Source organism: Capsicum annuum, chromosome 6 (genome assembly GCF_002878395.1).
Source record: "Capsicum annuum cultivar UCD-10X-F1 chromosome 6, UCD10Xv1.1, whole genome shotgun sequence".
Lineage (NCBI taxonomy): Eukaryota > Viridiplantae > Streptophyta > Magnoliopsida > Solanales > Solanaceae > Capsicum > Capsicum annuum.
In genome coordinates, this window is record NC_061116.1 from 223828072 (window position 1) to 223846488 (window position 18417).

The window sequence follows — 18417 nt, forward strand, 5'->3', positions numbered from 1 at the left end:
TTTGTGTTTGAGGGAGAGGAGAAAGAGGTGAAAAATATGTGTGGATTTTTTGAGAGAGAGAAAGAATAAAAATGTGTGTGTGGAAATGCCTTCCCATAACTCCTATTTATAATGAAATTGGGCACCTCTTATTGTCCAATGGATAAAGAGATGTCCCTCTTTATACAATAGCACATCCTTTGGCCCTTAGGGTATTGACCAAAGGATTTTCATCTTTTTGACCAATGGATAAAATTATTGTCCAAAGGATAGTGTCATTGAGTTGTCATTGTCAGATGTGACAAGACATTATGTGTAGTCATTGTCGGATGTGACAAGACATCATTGTGTAATCATTATTGGATGTGACAAGACATTATTGTGTGGTCGTTGTCGAATGCGACAAGACATTTAATTTATTATACTGTGTAAAAATAATTGATCCGACTTAGCATTTGCGAACCGTAAAACTGTACAAAATGCAGGTATTGATTTGTTATTATGAAAAATGTAAAGAATATTGAAAATATTAAAAAATATAATTTAATATGAATAATATTATAAAAATATGATGTCATGTCATGTACGTGTGCAAATAATTGTAAAATATTAAAAACAATAATGAATTGATAGAAATCCTATTATAAGGAGAATTATTAATAAATTATGACAGTAAAAATACGAAACAAATTGATAAAAATTCTAAAGTAAGGATGATTATCATTAATTTGTCAACAATTTATAAAAATGATGAAAATAATATATTTTGTGCCCTTTAATGATCAAGAAGTCTGTAGACGTTAATTTTAGGAACGAAGAGCAAAAATTGGGTGTCAATAGGAGGATCACCTGATTACCTTTCGTAGCGCGATAGCCAAGACCCAAATTGACTTTCTGCTTCTGAGGAAGGGGGATAGGGTTTTACGTAAGGATTGTAAAGTCATTCCGATTGAGCATCTTTCGACCCCGCACAGGCTTCTGGTGATGGACTTGATTATCAAGAAGAGCAGGAAGAGAAGGGTCGGGGAGGGTCGACCTAGAACTAAGTGGGGTAGCTTAACACCAGTTAGTGTGCTGGAGGTATGGGAGAAGACAACGGGATTAGGGGTGTGGGAGTGTAGGGGGGACGTGGATGCTATGTGGAATAGGGCTGCCAGCTGCATCATGGAGATCGCTGAAGAAGTGTTGGGTGTTTCGAGGGGCCGGACAGGGCGGCATAAGGGGGACTGGTGGTGGAATGATGAATTTAAGAAGAAAGTAGAGATTAAGAAGATGTCGTATGTTAAGTTGATTGAGAGTAAAGATGAAGAAGAGAAGAGGGTAAATAGGGAGGTTTACAAAGTAGCAAGGAAGGAGACTAAGTTAGCAGTTACGGTTGCTAAGACAGCAGCGTTTGAGAGAATGTATACGGGGTTAGAGGAGAAAGGCAGCGAAAGGAGGCTGTTTAGGCTTGCTAAGGCTAGGGAGCGGAAGGGTCGGGACCTCGATCAAGTGAAATGTATTAAGGGGGAGGATGGTAGCTTTTTGGTGGAGGATGTTCACATTAAGAAGAGATGGTGGGAGTATATTCATAGACTTTTGAACGAGGAGGGGGACAGAGGCATTGAGTTAGGAGAGCTGGAGCAGTCGGAGGGGAGCCATGATTTCAATTATTGTAGATGTTTTAAGGTTGAAAAGGTCAGAGAGGTTATTCATATGATGAGGAGGGGTGGGGCGACGGGGCTTGATGAGATTTCGATGGATTTTTGGAAGTATACTGGTGGGACAGGTTTAAGGTGGTTGACTGATTTGTTTAACGACATTTTTAAGACTGGGAGAATGCCTGATACTTGGAGATGGAGTATGATGATTCCGTTATATAAAAATAAGGGTGACATTCAGAGTTGCAGCAACTATAGAGGTATTAAGCTGTTGAGTCACACTATGAAGATTTGGGAGAGGGTGGTTGAGCAGAGATTGAGGAGGGTCGTGCCCATTTTGGAGAATCTGTTTGGATTTATGCTTGGTCACTCGACGACAGAGGCAATCCACTTGGTGAGGAGATTGGTGGAGAAGTATAGGTAAAGAAAGAGGGATTTACACATGGTGTTCATCGACCTGGAGAAGGCGTATGACAAAGTCCCTTGAGAGGTTCTTTCGAGGTGCATGAAGGTGAGAGAGGTCCCGATGGCGTACATCAGGGATATTAAGGAGATGTACGATGGAGCGAAGACTCGGGTGAGGGCGACGGGAAGAGACTCTAAGCATTTTCTGGTTGAGACAGGGGTTGCATCAGGGATCGACTCTTAGTTTTTTCCTGTTTGCATTGGTGATGGACGTGTTGACGTAGAGTATTCAAGGTGAGGTGCCTCAGTGTATGTTATTTACGGATGATGTAGTGCTGATTGATGAGACACAGGGGGTGTAAATGAGAAATTGGAGGTTTGGAGGCAAACCCCTGAATCTAAGGGGTTCAGGTTGAGTAGGTCCAAGACGGAGTATATGAAATGCAAGTTTAGTGACTTGAGGTAGCAGGACGAAGTGGTGGCGAGGTTGGATTCCCAGGATGTTTGTAAGAGGGATAATTTTAAGTATCTTGGGTCTTTGATCTAGGAAAATGACGAGATTGATAAGGATGTCTCTAAACGTATTGGAGCGGGTTGGATGAAGTGGAGGCTCGCCTCAGGAGTGTTGTGTGATAAGAAGGTGTCCCTTAAGCTTAAAGACAAATTCTACAAAGTGATAGTCCGTTCGACCATGCTGTATGGAGCAGAGTGTTTGCCAGTCAAGAACTCCCATATTCAAAAATTGAAGGTGGTGGAAATGAGAATGTTGCGTTGGATGTGTAGGCTTACTAGAGGGGATAGAGTTAGAAATGAGATTTTTCGAGAGAACGTGAGAGTGGCTTCGGTGGAGGACAAGATGTAAAAAGAAAGGCTGAGATGGTTTGGGCATGTGATGAGGAGGAGCACGGATACCCCAGTTCGTAGGTGTGAGAGGCTAGCTTTGGATGACTTTAAGAGGAGTAAAGGTAGGCTGAAGAAATACTGGAGGGAGGTGATTAGACATGACGTGGAGTAGCTACAGCTTATTGAGGACATAACCCTAGATAGGAAGGTGTGGAGGTCGCAGATAAGGGTAGAAGGCTAGTGTGAGTGTGTGAGTTGTAGCTAGTAGTTAGGAGAGCTCTTGTGTAGCCGGGTTAGTAATCCCAGGACTGTGTCCATAGGTAGGAGCCTCTAGCCAGGAGAGTTTGGGTGGGGTGGGTGTCTTTGGGCTTGTGAGTGTATGTTAGTACTAGGTGGGTGTCCTATTTCTAATTTCCTATTTCGTATTGCTCGTATTTATCTGATATCTATTTGTATTATTTCTTGTTCATTATTTATGTTATGACATTCATCCTGCTTCATGTTTCATTACGACATTATTTACTGTTTTTTATCTTAAGTCGGGGGTCTATCGAAAACAACCTCTCTACTTCTTTGGATGTAGCGGTATGGATTGCATATATTTTACCCTCCCTAGACCCCACTTTGTTGGAATACACTGGGTTTGTTGTTGTTATTGTTTGTTGTTGTTATTATTTTTAAGAGTTAGACATCTCCAAGCAATACCTACAAACGGCAAAAACATTATACTTTTTTATATTAAAATACAAACAAGTAGCAAAGCCAAATGAACAACAACATATCGAGTGAAATTTCACAAGCAATACCTTACCATTGAATTATTTTACGAAAGACCCTCGACTCAAGTGGAGCAGAGCATAAGTATAATTTAAAGAAGGGGAAAAGGAAAAAATGTACAATTTGATTTGAAGGGCAACAATTCAATTAATTGTTACAATAAGCTCTTTCAAACCAAAAAGAAAGCAAAATATTAAAGAATTTATTCAGACTTGGCGTTTAATTGCTTTTAGAAGGAGAAAAAAACTAGTCAAAATATTGATTTGGCCCAATTGCTTTTAAAAACCTATTCGGACTTAGCATCCAATTGCTTTTAGGAAGGGAAAAAAGCTACTCAAAATATTTATTTAGCCCAATGATACTCTCTCTCTCTCTCTATATATATATATATTACCAAATCTGCACATAGGCTTGTGCATTGGCGTGAACATTTTTTTCAGAGTTAGACATATGCAATTAATACCTGTAAAAAGTAAAAACATTATAAATTTTTATACTAAAACTTAAACAAGTAGCAGACGCAGATGAACAACAATATATCGAGTGAAATTTCACAAGTAATATCTTACAACTAAATTATTTTACGAAAGACCCATGACTCAAGTAGAGCAAAGCAATTAAGTACAATTTAAAGAAGGGGTAAAGGGGAAAAATGTAATTTGATTTGAAGGGCAGTAATCCAATTAATTGTTATAATAAGCTTTTCCAAACAGAAAAAAGAAAGTAAAAAATTAAAAAATCTATTCGGACTTGGCGTCCAATTGTTTCTAGGAGAGGGGAAAACTATTCAAAATATTTATTTGGCCCAATCGTATGATATATATTCTTTTGGAAAAAAAAAATACATGACCATTTTTAAAATAAATAGCCTAAGTTTGATATTTTGTCAAAAAATAGTCAATCGACTATTTTATTGGATAAATTACACAAAACCACAAACCTAAGAGACCTTATTACCCAAAATCCCCTACCTTTTAAACAATTACTTAAAATCGCGAATTTTGTATTTTACTTTTAATACGTATGAACAAAACTCCAATCTTACTAAAACTCCCAATCTATTCAGCTTTGAAGATTTTTTTTCCAAATATTTCATTTCCTAAAATCTCTCTCAAATTATCATCAATTGATACAACTTTAACATATATTTATTTATAAATATTTGATACATTTAACATATGTTTGACATATGTAAATTATTTAGTTTTGGTGTGATATTGAATTTTTAATAATTAGTGAGTAATATGACCAAATATATCATTGTGATACATCTGGAACTAGATGTATCATTATGATATATCTAGAATCAGATTTATCATTTTCACGATTTGTGCCTAATTTTACTCCCCGTATTAATTGAATCTGTTATTTCTTAAAATAAAAATCTTCCCCATTTTAAATATATCACTAATTATATGTATCACGTTATAACATGTCTCACAAATTTAAAAATATGAGATATGATATAATTTAACAAATATTTAACTTTAAATTATTTATAAATATTTGATACATTTAACATATGTTTGACATATGTAAATTATTTATTTTGGTGTGATATTGAATTTTTAATGATTAGTGAGTAATTTTACGAAATGTATCATTATCATTATAATACATCTGGAACCAGATGATATATCTGAAACCCCATTTATCATTTCACGATTTGTGCCTAAGTTTACTCCCCGTAATAATTAAATCCGTTACTTCCTAAAATAAAAGGCTTTTATGTTTTAAATGTATCACTAATTATATGTATCATGTTATAATATATGTATCACAAAATTAAAAATCCAGGATATGATGTAATTTAACAAATTATCGGGATAAGGTATTATAACACTTAAACATTCAGGAATTTATGTAAGTTACCCTATTTTATTTCACATTATAGTCATTTCCTAATTTAAATTATTTTGGCCCATGTAGTTCAGATACAATTTTCAAATTGGGCCACTCGGCCCTTTTCTAAGATTTTTTTTTTGTCAACAATTTTTTTAATTGAAAAATATTATTTATTTATTTTTTAAATAATAATTAAATATAATTGTATAAAAATAATATAATTGTTATATAGATTATGTATCTATATAATATATATGCATAGAAATTGTATAGTTCTATCAAATATGTATACGTATGAAATATATTTTAAAAGAATGTATACTAAGTGTATAAAAATTATATAATTATTATATAAAAAGTATAATAAATTATATAATTATTGTATAAATTGTGTATCGAAACTATATAATTTTTGTATAGAATATCTATATGTATAAAATATATATAGAAACTGTATAGAATATGCATAGAAACTGTATAGAACAAGTCAGAAAATTAAAATTGCTAGAAAATAAAATTTGAAATTCATGATTATTTTTGTGGAATTAATTTCAATCGAGCGATCATTTATGTCCTTTTTCCTATTTTTTGACAGAACCTGTACATAGGTTTTTGTATTAGTGTGAACATTATTTTCAGAGTTAGACATATACAAGTAATATCTGCAAAAGATAAAAACATTATAAAATTTTATACTAAAACACGAACAAGTAGCAGAGGCAGATGAACAACAACATAACGAGTGAAATTGCACAAGCAATACCTTACCAATAAATTATTTTACGAAAGACTCAACTCAAGTGGAGCAGAGTACTCAGTATAATTTAAATAAGGGGGAAAGGGAAAAAATATAATTTAATTTGAAGGAAAATAATTTAATTAATTGTTATAATAAGCTTTCCTAAACAAAAAAGGGAAGTAAAAATTAAAAACCTACTGGGACTTGGCGTTTAATTGCTTTTAGAAAGGAAAAATAACTACTCAAAATATTTATTGGCCCAATTATATTATATATATTTTTACTACAGATCTGCACATAGACTTTTGTATTAGTGTGAAAATTATTTTCAGAGTTAGACATCTGTAAGTAATACCTGCAAAAGGTAAAAATACTATAAATTTTGTACTAAAACTTAATCAAGTAGCAAGTAGCAGATTGAGGCAGATGAACAACAACATACCGAGTGAAATTTCACAAGTAATACCTTTCCACTAAGTTATTTTACGAAAGACCCTCGACTCAAGTGGAGTAAAGCACTAAGTATAATTTAAAGAAGGGAAAGGGAGAAAAATATAATGTCATTTGAAGGGCAATAATTGAATTAATTGTTATAATAAGCTCTTCAAACAAAAAAGAAAGTAAAATATTAAAAACTTATTCGGATTTGGCGTCCAATTGCTTTTAGTAAGGGGGAAAAACTACCCAAAATATTTATTTGACCCAATTATATTATATTTTTTTTTTTACAGGACCTGCACATACATAGGCTTTTGCATTAGTGTGAACATTATTTTCAGAGTTAGACATCTCTGAGCAATATCTATAAAAGATAAAAATATTATAAATTCTTATACTAAAACACAAACAAGTAGAAGAGACAGATAAACAACAACATATTAGGTGAACTTCCACAAGCAATACATTACTACTAAATTATTTTACGAAAAACTTCCGACTTAAGTGGAGCAGAGCACTAAGTATAATTTTAAAAAGGGGAAAAGAGAAAAAATACAATTTGATTTGAAGACCAATAATTTAATTAATTGTTATAATAAACTTTTTCAAATAAAAAAGAAAGTAAAAAATTTAAAAATCTATTCGGATTTAACGTTCAATTGCTTTTAGGAGAAAAACAAACTACTCAAAATATTTATTTGACCTTGCTATATTATAAATTTTTTTTTTAGAAAAATTTTACATAAACTTTTGTGTTAGTGTAAACACTATTTTCAGAGTTAGACATTTGCAACCAACACCTGCAAAAGGTAAAAATATTATAAATTTTTATACTAAAACACATTCAAGTAGCAAAGACAGATGAACAATAACATACCGATTGAAATTCTATAAACAATACCTTACCACTAAATTATTTTACGAAAGTCTCTCGACTCAAGTGGAGCATACCACTAAGTATAATTTAAAGAAGAGGAAAAGGGGGGAAAATACAATTTAATTTGAAGGGCAGTAATTTAATTAATTGTTACAATAATCTCTTTCAAACAAAAAAGAATGTAATAATTTAAAAAATCTATTCGGACTTGGCGTCCAATTGCTTTTAGGAGAGGGGGAAATTACTCAAAATATTTCTTTGACCCAATTATATTATATTTTTTTTATAAAATCTGTACATAGACTTTGCATTAGTGTGAACATTATTTTCAGAATTCGACATCTGCAAATAATACCTGCAAAAAGTAAAAACATTATAAATTTTTATACTAAAACACAAACAAGTAGCAGAGGCAAATGAGCAACAACATACGGCGTGAAATTTCACAAGCAATATCTTACCACTAAATTATTTTATGAAAAACCCTCGACTCAAGTTGAACAGAGCACCAAGTATAATTTAAAGAAGGGGAAAGGGGGGAAATACAATTTGATTTAAAGGGTAATAATTTTATTAATTGTTATAATAAGCTTTTTCAAACAAAAAAGAAAGTAAAAAATTTAAAAATCTATTCGGACTCAGCGTTCAATTGCTTCTAGGAGGAAAAAAAACTACTCAAAATATTTATTTGGCCCAATTATATTATGTATATTTTTTTTACAGAACCTACACATAGGCTTTTGTATTAGTGTTTAACATTATTTTCAGAGTTAGACATCTGCAAGCAATACTTGCAAAAGATAAAAACATTATAAATTTTATACTAAAACATCAAAAAGTAGTAGAGGCAGATGAACAATAACATACCGAGTGAAATTACATAAGCAATATCTTACCACTAAATTATTTTATGAAAGATCCTCGACTCAATTGGAGCAGAGCACTAATTATAATTTAAAGAAGGTGAGATGGGGAAAAATACAATTTTATTTGAAGGGCATTAATTTAATTAATTGTTAATAAGCCCTTTCAAACAAAAAAAGGAAGTAAAATTAAAAAAATCTATTCGGCCTTGGAGTTCAATTGCTTTTAGGAGGGGGGAAAAACTGCTCAAAATATTTTTGTGGCCCAATTATATATATATATATATATATATATATATATATATATATATATATATATATATACTTCTCTTGATTAATAATTGTCATTCCTACTAAAAATAAATACTATTTCATAATACTTTTTCTGTTCCATATTATTTAATTATTTTATTAAAATTAGTTGTATCATATTAGTTGTCCACCTCACTAAATTTAAAAAATATTAATTGATTCTTTTCATATTATACTTGTAATTTATTCTGTTTGAAAGTGTCCACTCGTTGGTAACGTTCTTAAAAAAGAATTTTAAAAGATGAATTAGTAAAATTAATTTCTTATTTATGATTTCTTAACATGCTGTAAAATGGAGACTAGCCAATTACTAATATGGAACAGAGGGAGTATTTGTCATTTCAAAAACAAAACAAATAATTACTTATTTAATTTCACCTTTAACCTTAGTCATAAATGTTGAGAAATATTAATATACTCAAAAAAAAGTGTTAAATAAAAAACATTAACGAATAAGGATAATTTAATCAAATTAATTTCTTATTAGTATTTTTCTTGATAGAGTGCAAGCAAAAAAAAAAAAAAGTGACAAGTATTTAATAACCCCTACTAAAATCCATGACATTAAATATCTATTTATATGTTAAAAGTATCATACACTTACCATAAAGTTTAAGGTTTCATTTGTTTTCATTAAGATAATGTATTTGGATAAATAGTTGAATAAATAAAAATGTTTTCTATATAGGTTAAAATAAGTGCGAGGCCACGTAGCACGATAGGGATAAGCAACTCAAATGCATGAATCGATAACGAGAGCTACGACTATGAAGAGTTTTTCTCGGTCAATAACAATAAAGCATCCTCTCATAAAAAGTAAGGTAATAACTGCTCACTATCCTCAGTAACATGACACAAGAAACAAATAGGAGACAAAAATATCAGATCCTCGGATGAGTTCATACGAAGCAGAGCATCAAAAGTATATTAGGTGATTCACTAACGAATCAGACACATGATGTACACACATAGGTCACAGTCATTTAGGGCATCATTGTTGAATTATGATTGGTCAAAACTTAAGATTGTAAATTATAATATAGTCGTCCTTACTCACTTAGCTTGTATAGAAATCTGCTCGCTCCCACTCTCAATCAATACAACAATTATTACTTGGTCTCCAATCTTTTCTTTAATTCCAACTACTTGCATAGTTATTGTTGGTTATGCTTTGTGGACATCTCGTATAGCTCGGATTCGCTCTAGATTACACTCGTAATCATAAGGGAGTGCCATTTTTGTCTTCTATGGTATATGTCAAAGAAAAAAATGCTTAGAAGTCACTAATAAATTTATCTATCCTTTTAAGGAACATTTTTTTTTTGTTATTTTCTAATGATATAAGAGTTAATTACTTGGTTGTTGTATATACTTAAGACCCAACAATATTTGTAATTTGCGTACATAATAATTAAGTGATATATAGTACTACATTAATATTTGTTTTTCACATTCTCTCCTTCATTCTTTATGTCTTTCCTTTTGTGTGTGGGTGGGGCGGGGCGGGGGAATTATTTATTGAGTATAATTCAAGTACCTTATTCAACAACATGATAAATGATGACAAGATAAATTAAAGGCATAATACATAAGTATATGTTCTTTAATTTTGTCTCAACTGACATTTATATTCTTTAATTTTGGATGTGTGTATATAGATATTTAAATTTGTAGAAAGTTAAATATCCCAATAATTCATTTATTCTGAAACGGAGGAAGTAATGATCATGCTAACTATCATCGGAACTCAACCTTGAAAATTTAATTATTGGAGGTAAAATTGAAAAAAAAAATAGTAAATCAAAATCTATATTTGTTTTGCCACCAAAATAGTACTACTACTTTAGCCTTTTGCATTTGTCAGGTACCCCATCCATATCAGTGTTTTGTTTTCCACCTAAATAGTACTATTAGCCTTTTCTTTATTTTGTCTGCATTTAAGTTGAAGCCTGAAGGTAACAAGTTCCTACGTGTATTGCTGCATGTATGGGTTTATACTAGTACTAATTATATTCAAACATTATACTACTAAAATTATAATCCGTTCATTTATATATAATTTATGACGATATTTAGGCAAAAGAATGAATAAATAATTTGTATTCATTTCTTATTTAGAAGTATCAAATGTAGATTTCTCAAAAAATATCTATCCTCTATTTTAATAAAATGCGTGAATAAAGAGCTATTCAATAAAATGCTCATTTTCCAACCCATGTTGGTACTCATCTATCTTCCTAGAGGGTCGTGCAGGTCCAATGTAATCTACCTTCGATTCAAGGATCAGGATTAAATGAATGTACATTCTCTTTCTGGCAAGCACAGATATATTTCTAACCTCGATCAACAAGTTTTTCGAATGTGAACTCAAGGCAATTAATTATCATATAAAGAAATATAACTTAACTTGCATTGACGTGTCGAGGGAAGAAATTAATAAGTATTTGTGATGTTAGGAATATAATCTCTCTCCCGTCTTATTTTAACTATTATTTTAATTCTTTTCACGCTCATTCTGAAAAATAAATGATATAGAATATATAGTTTATTAAATTACCTCTATTTATATGGCATACAGTTCAAATTTCAAGAATAGAACTTTTTAATTTTAATAACTATAAATCTATACATGGTATTTGTAATTTTTTTTGAAATAAAAGTATTCATCTGAAGACCACACAAAGAATATATAAGACACAATTTTTTAAATCAAACAAGTGAAAATAAATAATTATTTTTAATATACTAGACAAATATATTGGACACCGCGTATAGCGATAGCTTTAATGCACGAGAGTGCCCATTTTTTTTAATATACTAGACACTTATAAAGAGAATGAAGGAAATAACCTCGGTTAACAATATTAATTATGTGTTAGTAAGGGCAAAAAGTAATTATGAATTGTACGTACATACATAGGCTATAGCTTCTGTTATTCTTCTTTGTTGTTTCCTCTTCAGACTTCTCTGACTTTCAATTTTTACATATATCCACACAATTTGTTGTTATCTCCTACTACTATATAAGTTTCCTAATTACACTAATTAACAGTTTGTAGTTAATTTAAACTCATCACAGACTAAACAAATACTATGTACTATGATTATTGATTAATGAACAAAAAATTAAAGAAAGAAAAAGGAATGCACGCAGTGTCAAAAAATTAAAGTTAGAGCAGTAGCAGCAGTACCTGTAGGCAACTGCAGTTAGCTCTAGTGTGCATCCATACATTCCAAGTTTTCTTTGTCAACAAGACTACTACTCCATTTTCCTTCTCCACATTTTCTTCTCCATTTTTAACCATGAAGAAATTCCATATCACTCCTAGTGTGGTATATTGGAAAAAGTTTCAAAGAGAACAACACTTGAGGAAAATGCAACGAAATAGGGTTGATCCATATCTTAACATGGGCCATTTTGAACTTGAACAGATCCGCAAATATGGATACAAGAAAATATTAGTACGTTCTTTTTGTATTTTTTTTTTCAAAGATTTCTTTTTGATTTGCTTGTTATCTGTATCTTTGAAGTTTCATGCATTTATCATGTTGATATGTAGTAATAGCTTTTGTAAAATCTAAATGCTTAATACACATGTATATATGGAAATTTCAATAGATATAATTTGAGTAACACTTGCTATGTTACTTTATGTTTACGTATATATCGGTATAAAATTTGCAATTTTAGGAGTATTTAGATCTTATAATACTTGAGAATCGAAATAGTCGACGAGTTTTTGCGTCAGTGATAAAAATATGAAGTAAAGATCATCTTATCGAGAAAGGTGTATTTCTGTTTCGTGTATGATAAAAGGAAAAAGGTTATGAGAGTCAAACATTTAAGAAATTGTTCCCTTTTTCCTAAATTAAGTTGTCTTAAAATGAGGTACTAATATTTTATTGAACTTTTGTTATCTGACAGTTTGATGCACTACCACAGATAGCAAAAGATTTTACTGCGGGTTTCAATTTGTATGAGAATGAGTTACCACACATGGGACCTTTTCTGTTGGAGTCTGCTGCCTACAAAACCATGCTTCTAATAGCCAACAGTAACTATAACAATGTTTTAGCTTATTATACAGTAGTCAATGTCGCCTTTTAATCTTGTTTGGAACATCATGCAGAAGATGATTATCACTACAGGCTTAACATGGATAGTCTTTTCACTAATGGCATTATAGACAATCTTATTAGATGTTGTCGAGTAAGACATTGGACCAGTCTTCGGGTGAGTATAATTCCTTATAGTTTGATACGTAGCAAGTAAATGATTAAATAACACTAATTTGTTATGTTACTGACTCTGGTCTTTTTTTTCCTCTTAAGATTCAAGCTGTTGAGACATTTCATATATTTATTAGACGTGGAACAACGGCACAAAATGAGGAATTGCTTAGACATGCTGTAGTTCCTTGTTTAATGCAAATGCTTAACGATGAGGATGCCATAGACCTTGACGATGACGATTGGTTGGACGACAATGTAATTGTTGAGGTCCGATGCTAATTCTTGTGAAATCTCATACTACTACTTATTTTTACTAAATACAGTTCCCATTCCTTTTCTGGAAAACAAATATTGCCTGATCAAATCTTAAATTTCTGTTCAAGATGTTTGATGAAATCCGTGATGATGACATTTTAGTTGATGGAAATAACTATGAGAAATGGCTAATAGGAACTAGGAACACTTCGAATGAATGATAAGTTAACTTGCCGGACATGTGAATAATTTTGTCCTTCTGCTTTCATTCAAAATGAAGAATAACTGAAAATAATCATGAATTTCAACGAGAAAGATTTATTGATTCTTCGGAACACAATAGTGAACTGTGACTGCTGTAGACTGTTGGTAATGGTAGATCACTTAACATTCATGTCTGTCATATAGAGATACTGATTTTTACCCTGCTTGTGGTATCTTTGTTTGGAACCCCCTCCAAATCTGTTTCAGATTTATCCAAGTAAGAAGTAAGCTCCTTGGTAATGACAAAATGAATAATAAAATCCCATGTCAATCTTAAATAAAACTCATTATTACCAAGTCCCCTGCCAACAAACAAACAAAAATTGCCTTAACATATCTGTTTTTGTCAAAAATGAGTAGTTGCCATATATCTAAGAAGTAAGATCCTTTGGCATCCGTTGGAAGATGTTGGAAATTAGTGATTATCCTAGGATCTAGTTGGTAGCGTATTTTGCAAATCCATCCGCCACTTGATTAACTTTTCTTAAACAGCGCCTAGCATCCACAGTAGCATGGCAAAAGTTCTGCTTAATCCATTACTGCCTTAAGCTGCCACATTGTCCATTTCCAACTTGTTAGCGATTATAGAGGAATCTATTTCCAACTTTATATCCCTGTTGAATGCACCACTCAGCCCCATTCCTGGCTGTCAGAGTTCCCGACATGTTAGTGGATCTACATTTGGTAGGAATAGCAAAGGCCATGATCAAACCCCATTTCCAATCTCTGATAATGCCTCCCATGTCAGCTTTTCCAGATGGTTGAAAGATTCATTCTGAGTTCATTTTAACCTTATTGACTGTGGGGAGATCCCAGATAACTGTTAGGCTCCTTGAGACAGGTCTACGTTTCCGGTAAGTTCACAAATTTTGGCCAAGGCAGATCCCATTTACAGGTTGAAATGCCAGTTTTAAAAGTTGTTTTGAGAGCACAGTGTTATATAATACATAGAGCTGAGATTCACCTTCTTGTGATCCCTAAATTCGCAAGAGGTTACCCCTTTCCATAGTTCCCAGCAGACAACTAAAGAGATAATCTGAGTAATAAACTTATGGATCCTATGGAGGACATCTTTAACTCATCTAGCATTATATTTGAGGCCTAAAGACCCCCAAACAAGCTTAGCATCTTCACTCTCAATAAAAACATGTTGGCCTGCCTCAACTTTTGGAGAGGTTGTTGCCAAAATGAGCAAAACATCATCAACGGGGAGTTTCCTGTTGATAGACCAATTTGTTAAAAATTATGCAGGTTCCTGATACAATTGACCATCTCAGAAGGCAGAACTTCTTTTAGCTTATAAATGTTCCGAGTTCCCTGATTGATGTAGTCACCCATATTTTGTTTGTGAGATTTATTTGGAGTCCCCTTGGTTGATAATCCAGGCTATGTTACTTTAATTTCAGCGTGATCCTTAGCCATCAGAGGTGTTTCCATGTGTGTGATTGACCACTTCTTTACTTCTTTGCCACCGGCTGAGTATCTCCCAACTTAGTTTTTGATTTTTTCACTAAAGGTAGTGAAGACTTTGGCGTTGTTGTCAACTAGATTAGATGTCGGAGGTATCTTGGTTAGAGCATTTGTTGAACAAAATCTGTGTGGAAGGCTGATGTTGCTTTTCAGGTTAGTTCTTCTCCTTTAAAGTGAAGTATAATTATGCATGCTTGTGGTCTACGGTTCTGCTTCTTCTTTGTCTCTCTCTTTTTCTTCTTCTTTTTTTTTTTTATATCTTTTTTGAAGTTTGATGTGATCTAATAAATTGAGGTGAGCGTGATAGGAATCCTACCCACACTGTACTTGAAAGTGTGTTGACATTTGTGGAGAACTTTCTTACTAGAGGAAATGCAGATCAAAAACAGGTAGTCCTTACCTATCCCATATTCATCGCAAAGCAGTTTGTTGTGTTTTTATCATCATTTATTGTTTTACTAAGTGTTTCTCTTATAATCGGAGTGCTATTTGTTTTAGGTTCTCCTTGACAACCAAGTTTTGCATCATCTGAGACTTGTAACTGATAATCCTGAGTGGGACAATGAATACCTCCTGACTGGACAAGATAGGGCAGCTGAAGCTTTGGGTAATTTTGCTCGTCATTCAATAAGTTGGAGGGACCTTGTTGTTAATAATGGTGCAGACCTGATCCCTTTATTTGAAGTTCTACGTTGCCTCCTCACGAATGCAGTGAACCTGGAGCAAGAAAGCATGAGAGTTGCTAGAACAATAGGATACTTGTGTTTTGGTACTCCATCCCCACCATTTGATAAGGTTGAGTAGGAGATAGTTTATGTTCTGTTCTTTGAGCTCTATCACACACACACACATCACTGATTTCTTTAATGCTCATATGCGCTACACTCTTGCTGTTTCAGCTGAGACCATCAATACCGATCCTCCGGTTTCTTATTAATCAAGTGGAGCCTGATATAGGAGAAAGAGCACATCCTGCTATTAAGCATGCGTGCTTGATTATTGCATCTCTGGCACGCGGTGGACTTGACCCTATAAATGCGCTGATTGAAGGAAATATGTGCCCAATGCTGGTGATGCTTTTGGCGTAAGTTGTGATCTCCTTAAGCTGATAAGTTTTATGTACATCTCGTAGTATAATAGAGAATCTAATAAACTTGAGGTTATACCAGACATCCTAACAGTGAGGTGGTGGCAAGTGTGTTGAAGGTTGTTGAGAGCTTCCTTAAGTACGGAACTGCGGATCAAATTCAGGTAGTTTCCTTGTACCATTAACATGCAACAACTAAACCATCAATTATAACCTCCTACTATAATTTTTGTTGTACTGAATTTGAACAATTGAAATCCTATTAAATGATACTAATTATTACTACTATAGTACTATGAATGTGGTTAACTGGAAACAACTTTTGATCTCAATGCAGTCTTTTACCTTTTAACCCAAGGACCTTTGGTACTGCATAAGTATTTGTGTATTGAGTTTTTAATCTGTGTTAGAGTGAAGACTACTGCATATATATATATATATACATACATATATTGTGAAGATCTTCATATTGTCATTCCCACTTATTTCATGGTTATTTTGTCAGCTTTTGTTGGTGTGTTGGGTGATAAGAGTTGAAATATCTGGTCTGTTGTTTTGTGAATGAGAAGTCTACTTCCTTCATCACAAGGAATTAAAGTGAACCCTCTAATGTTTTCTAGGTTCTACATGACAACCAAGTTCTTCAACGTATTTTAGAAATTCTGATCAACCATAACCACCTACCTCCTTTAGAAGTGAGGAGTGCTTGTCGTGTCATTGCAAATATAGCGACTTACCAGCCAATTCAAATCCAGGTTCATTTTTACTGACATGTGCATTTTTGTAGAATTGATACATTCGATATGACTCATATTAACTAATCTTATTCAATGATACAGAGCATGGTTGATGCAGCTATCTACCCGTCCATTATTCAAATATCAATTAATCAAGAGGTTGGTGAGACCAAATACGAGGCTACGTATGCCATATCAGCTGCTGCCAAGAGAGGATCTCACGAGCAGATTAGGTACAATATTCTTTTTCGAGATTCTTGTCAACTGTGTGGTAGTTTCCTTATAATATATATAAATGTTTAATTGGTAATCGGTATTGTTCAGATATTTGGTCGATCAAGGTGCAATTGAAGCAATTTCTGGGGGTCTTTTGAGTGGAGGTTATGGTAGAAGAGCTTCGTGTTTCCAAGGGCTACACAATATTCTAAGGGTCGGAGAGGCTCATAAAGTAGACGGTGTGAATGTCTACAAACAAATGGTCATCGAGAGCGGGGGGCTTGCTAGGATCAAGAGTCAAAGGGATGACGCTGATGTTGGAGAGATGGCAAGAAGACTGTTGACCTCCTATTGGACTGGGGAAAGTATGATTTGAGTTAATTTGCAAAAAAAGATTTGCCTTTTTGTTAATGCTGCCAATGTTTTGGAGAGTACTTGAAAACTTACTACTTTCGTATGTCAGTGGCATGAGTCACAAGATACTGATTTTTTGTGTTGGCGTAGTTTTGGTTTATGTTAAAGAGTGATGCTAAACAATTGCTCATTGTTTGTATTGAATATTGTTCTGTGTTTGACAGATTGTTATTACTTCACACAAGTTGAGCAAGGACGATTATTTATGGTTCACAATCTTACTCTTTGGTCAATTATAATTTGACAATAGTACCCTAAAGGACTAAGATCGATGCAGGTGCGCCATGTGTTAGTGAGCCAACTCTGATGCGCTGCTCCAAATGGTCTCTCCGCAGATCTGACATTCTTATTTCTTATTTGCCTTTCGTGCCATGTTACCGACGATGGCGAACAATTGTTATCATATCCTTTACGAGAAGACACCTCTGTTGCCGTTAACCCGAGAGAGACTCTTAATAGTCGTAGCTCTTGTTATCATGTCATGCATTTGAGCTGCCTGCCCTCATCATGCTATGTATGTGGTCTCACACTAATTTTACCTCATATAGAAACAACATTTTTTAATCATTCAACTATGTATTTAGATACATCTTTATCTTAATGAAAATAAATGTAACCTTAAACAGAATGACATATGCATAATATTTTTTTTTATGAGATTTTCATGTTTATGAGGAAAATATACAACTTAAAAGTAATTACATTTCCTCATGTGATTTTATATCATGATTTCAAGTCATAATCTCAAATGACCAAACGAACCCTTAATGTCATGAATTTAGTATGGGCAGAAAATGTTAATATAATTGCGCCAAATAAATATTGGACAAACAATATAAATCCCGATAATTCGAAGCTTGATTATAGAAAATTCTAACATTGTACATAATTACTAAAAATCTCGATTTTGGATCTGTCAAGATACATAATAAGCTCCCGATACATCTTTTTCGATTTTGAATCTATTGAGATACACAGTTAGCTCCCGAATCCCAATACATTCAATGAAGACATATAATTAGT

At 33.0% G+C, this 18417-nt stretch overlaps 1 protein-coding gene across 1 annotated transcript; it reads left to right on the forward strand.

The window, feature by feature from the left end:
• The first annotated feature begins 15031 nt into the window (after window positions 1-15031).
• Window positions 15032-17571, forward strand: LOC107873807 (importin subunit alpha-4-like). Its single transcript, XM_047414158.1, has 7 exons — window positions 15032-15329; window positions 15439-15735; window positions 15840-16024; window positions 16110-16191; window positions 16648-16782; window positions 16867-16997; window positions 17089-17571. The coding sequence occupies exons 2-7, from the start codon at window positions 15673-15675 to the stop codon at window positions 17354-17356; spliced, it is 864 nt and encodes a 287-aa protein (XP_047270114.1). The 5' UTR covers window positions 15032-15329; window positions 15439-15672; the 3' UTR covers window positions 17357-17571.
• Window positions 17572-18417: the final 846 nt, after the last annotated feature.

Bases quoted from the DNA above. Each gene is read 5' to 3' on its own strand.
- LOC107873807 (XM_047414158.1), top strand. From the start codon at position 15,673: ATGAGAGTTGCTAGAACAATAGGATACTTGTGTTTTGGTACTCCATCC. The intron at 16,192-16,647 runs GTAGTTTCCTTG...AATGTTTTCTAG, and splicing joins GAACTGCGGATCAAATTCAG to GTTCTACATGACAACCAAGT. The intron at 16,998-17,088 runs GTACAATATTCT...GGTATTGTTCAG, and splicing joins GGATCTCACGAGCAGATTAG to ATATTTGGTCGATCAAGGTG.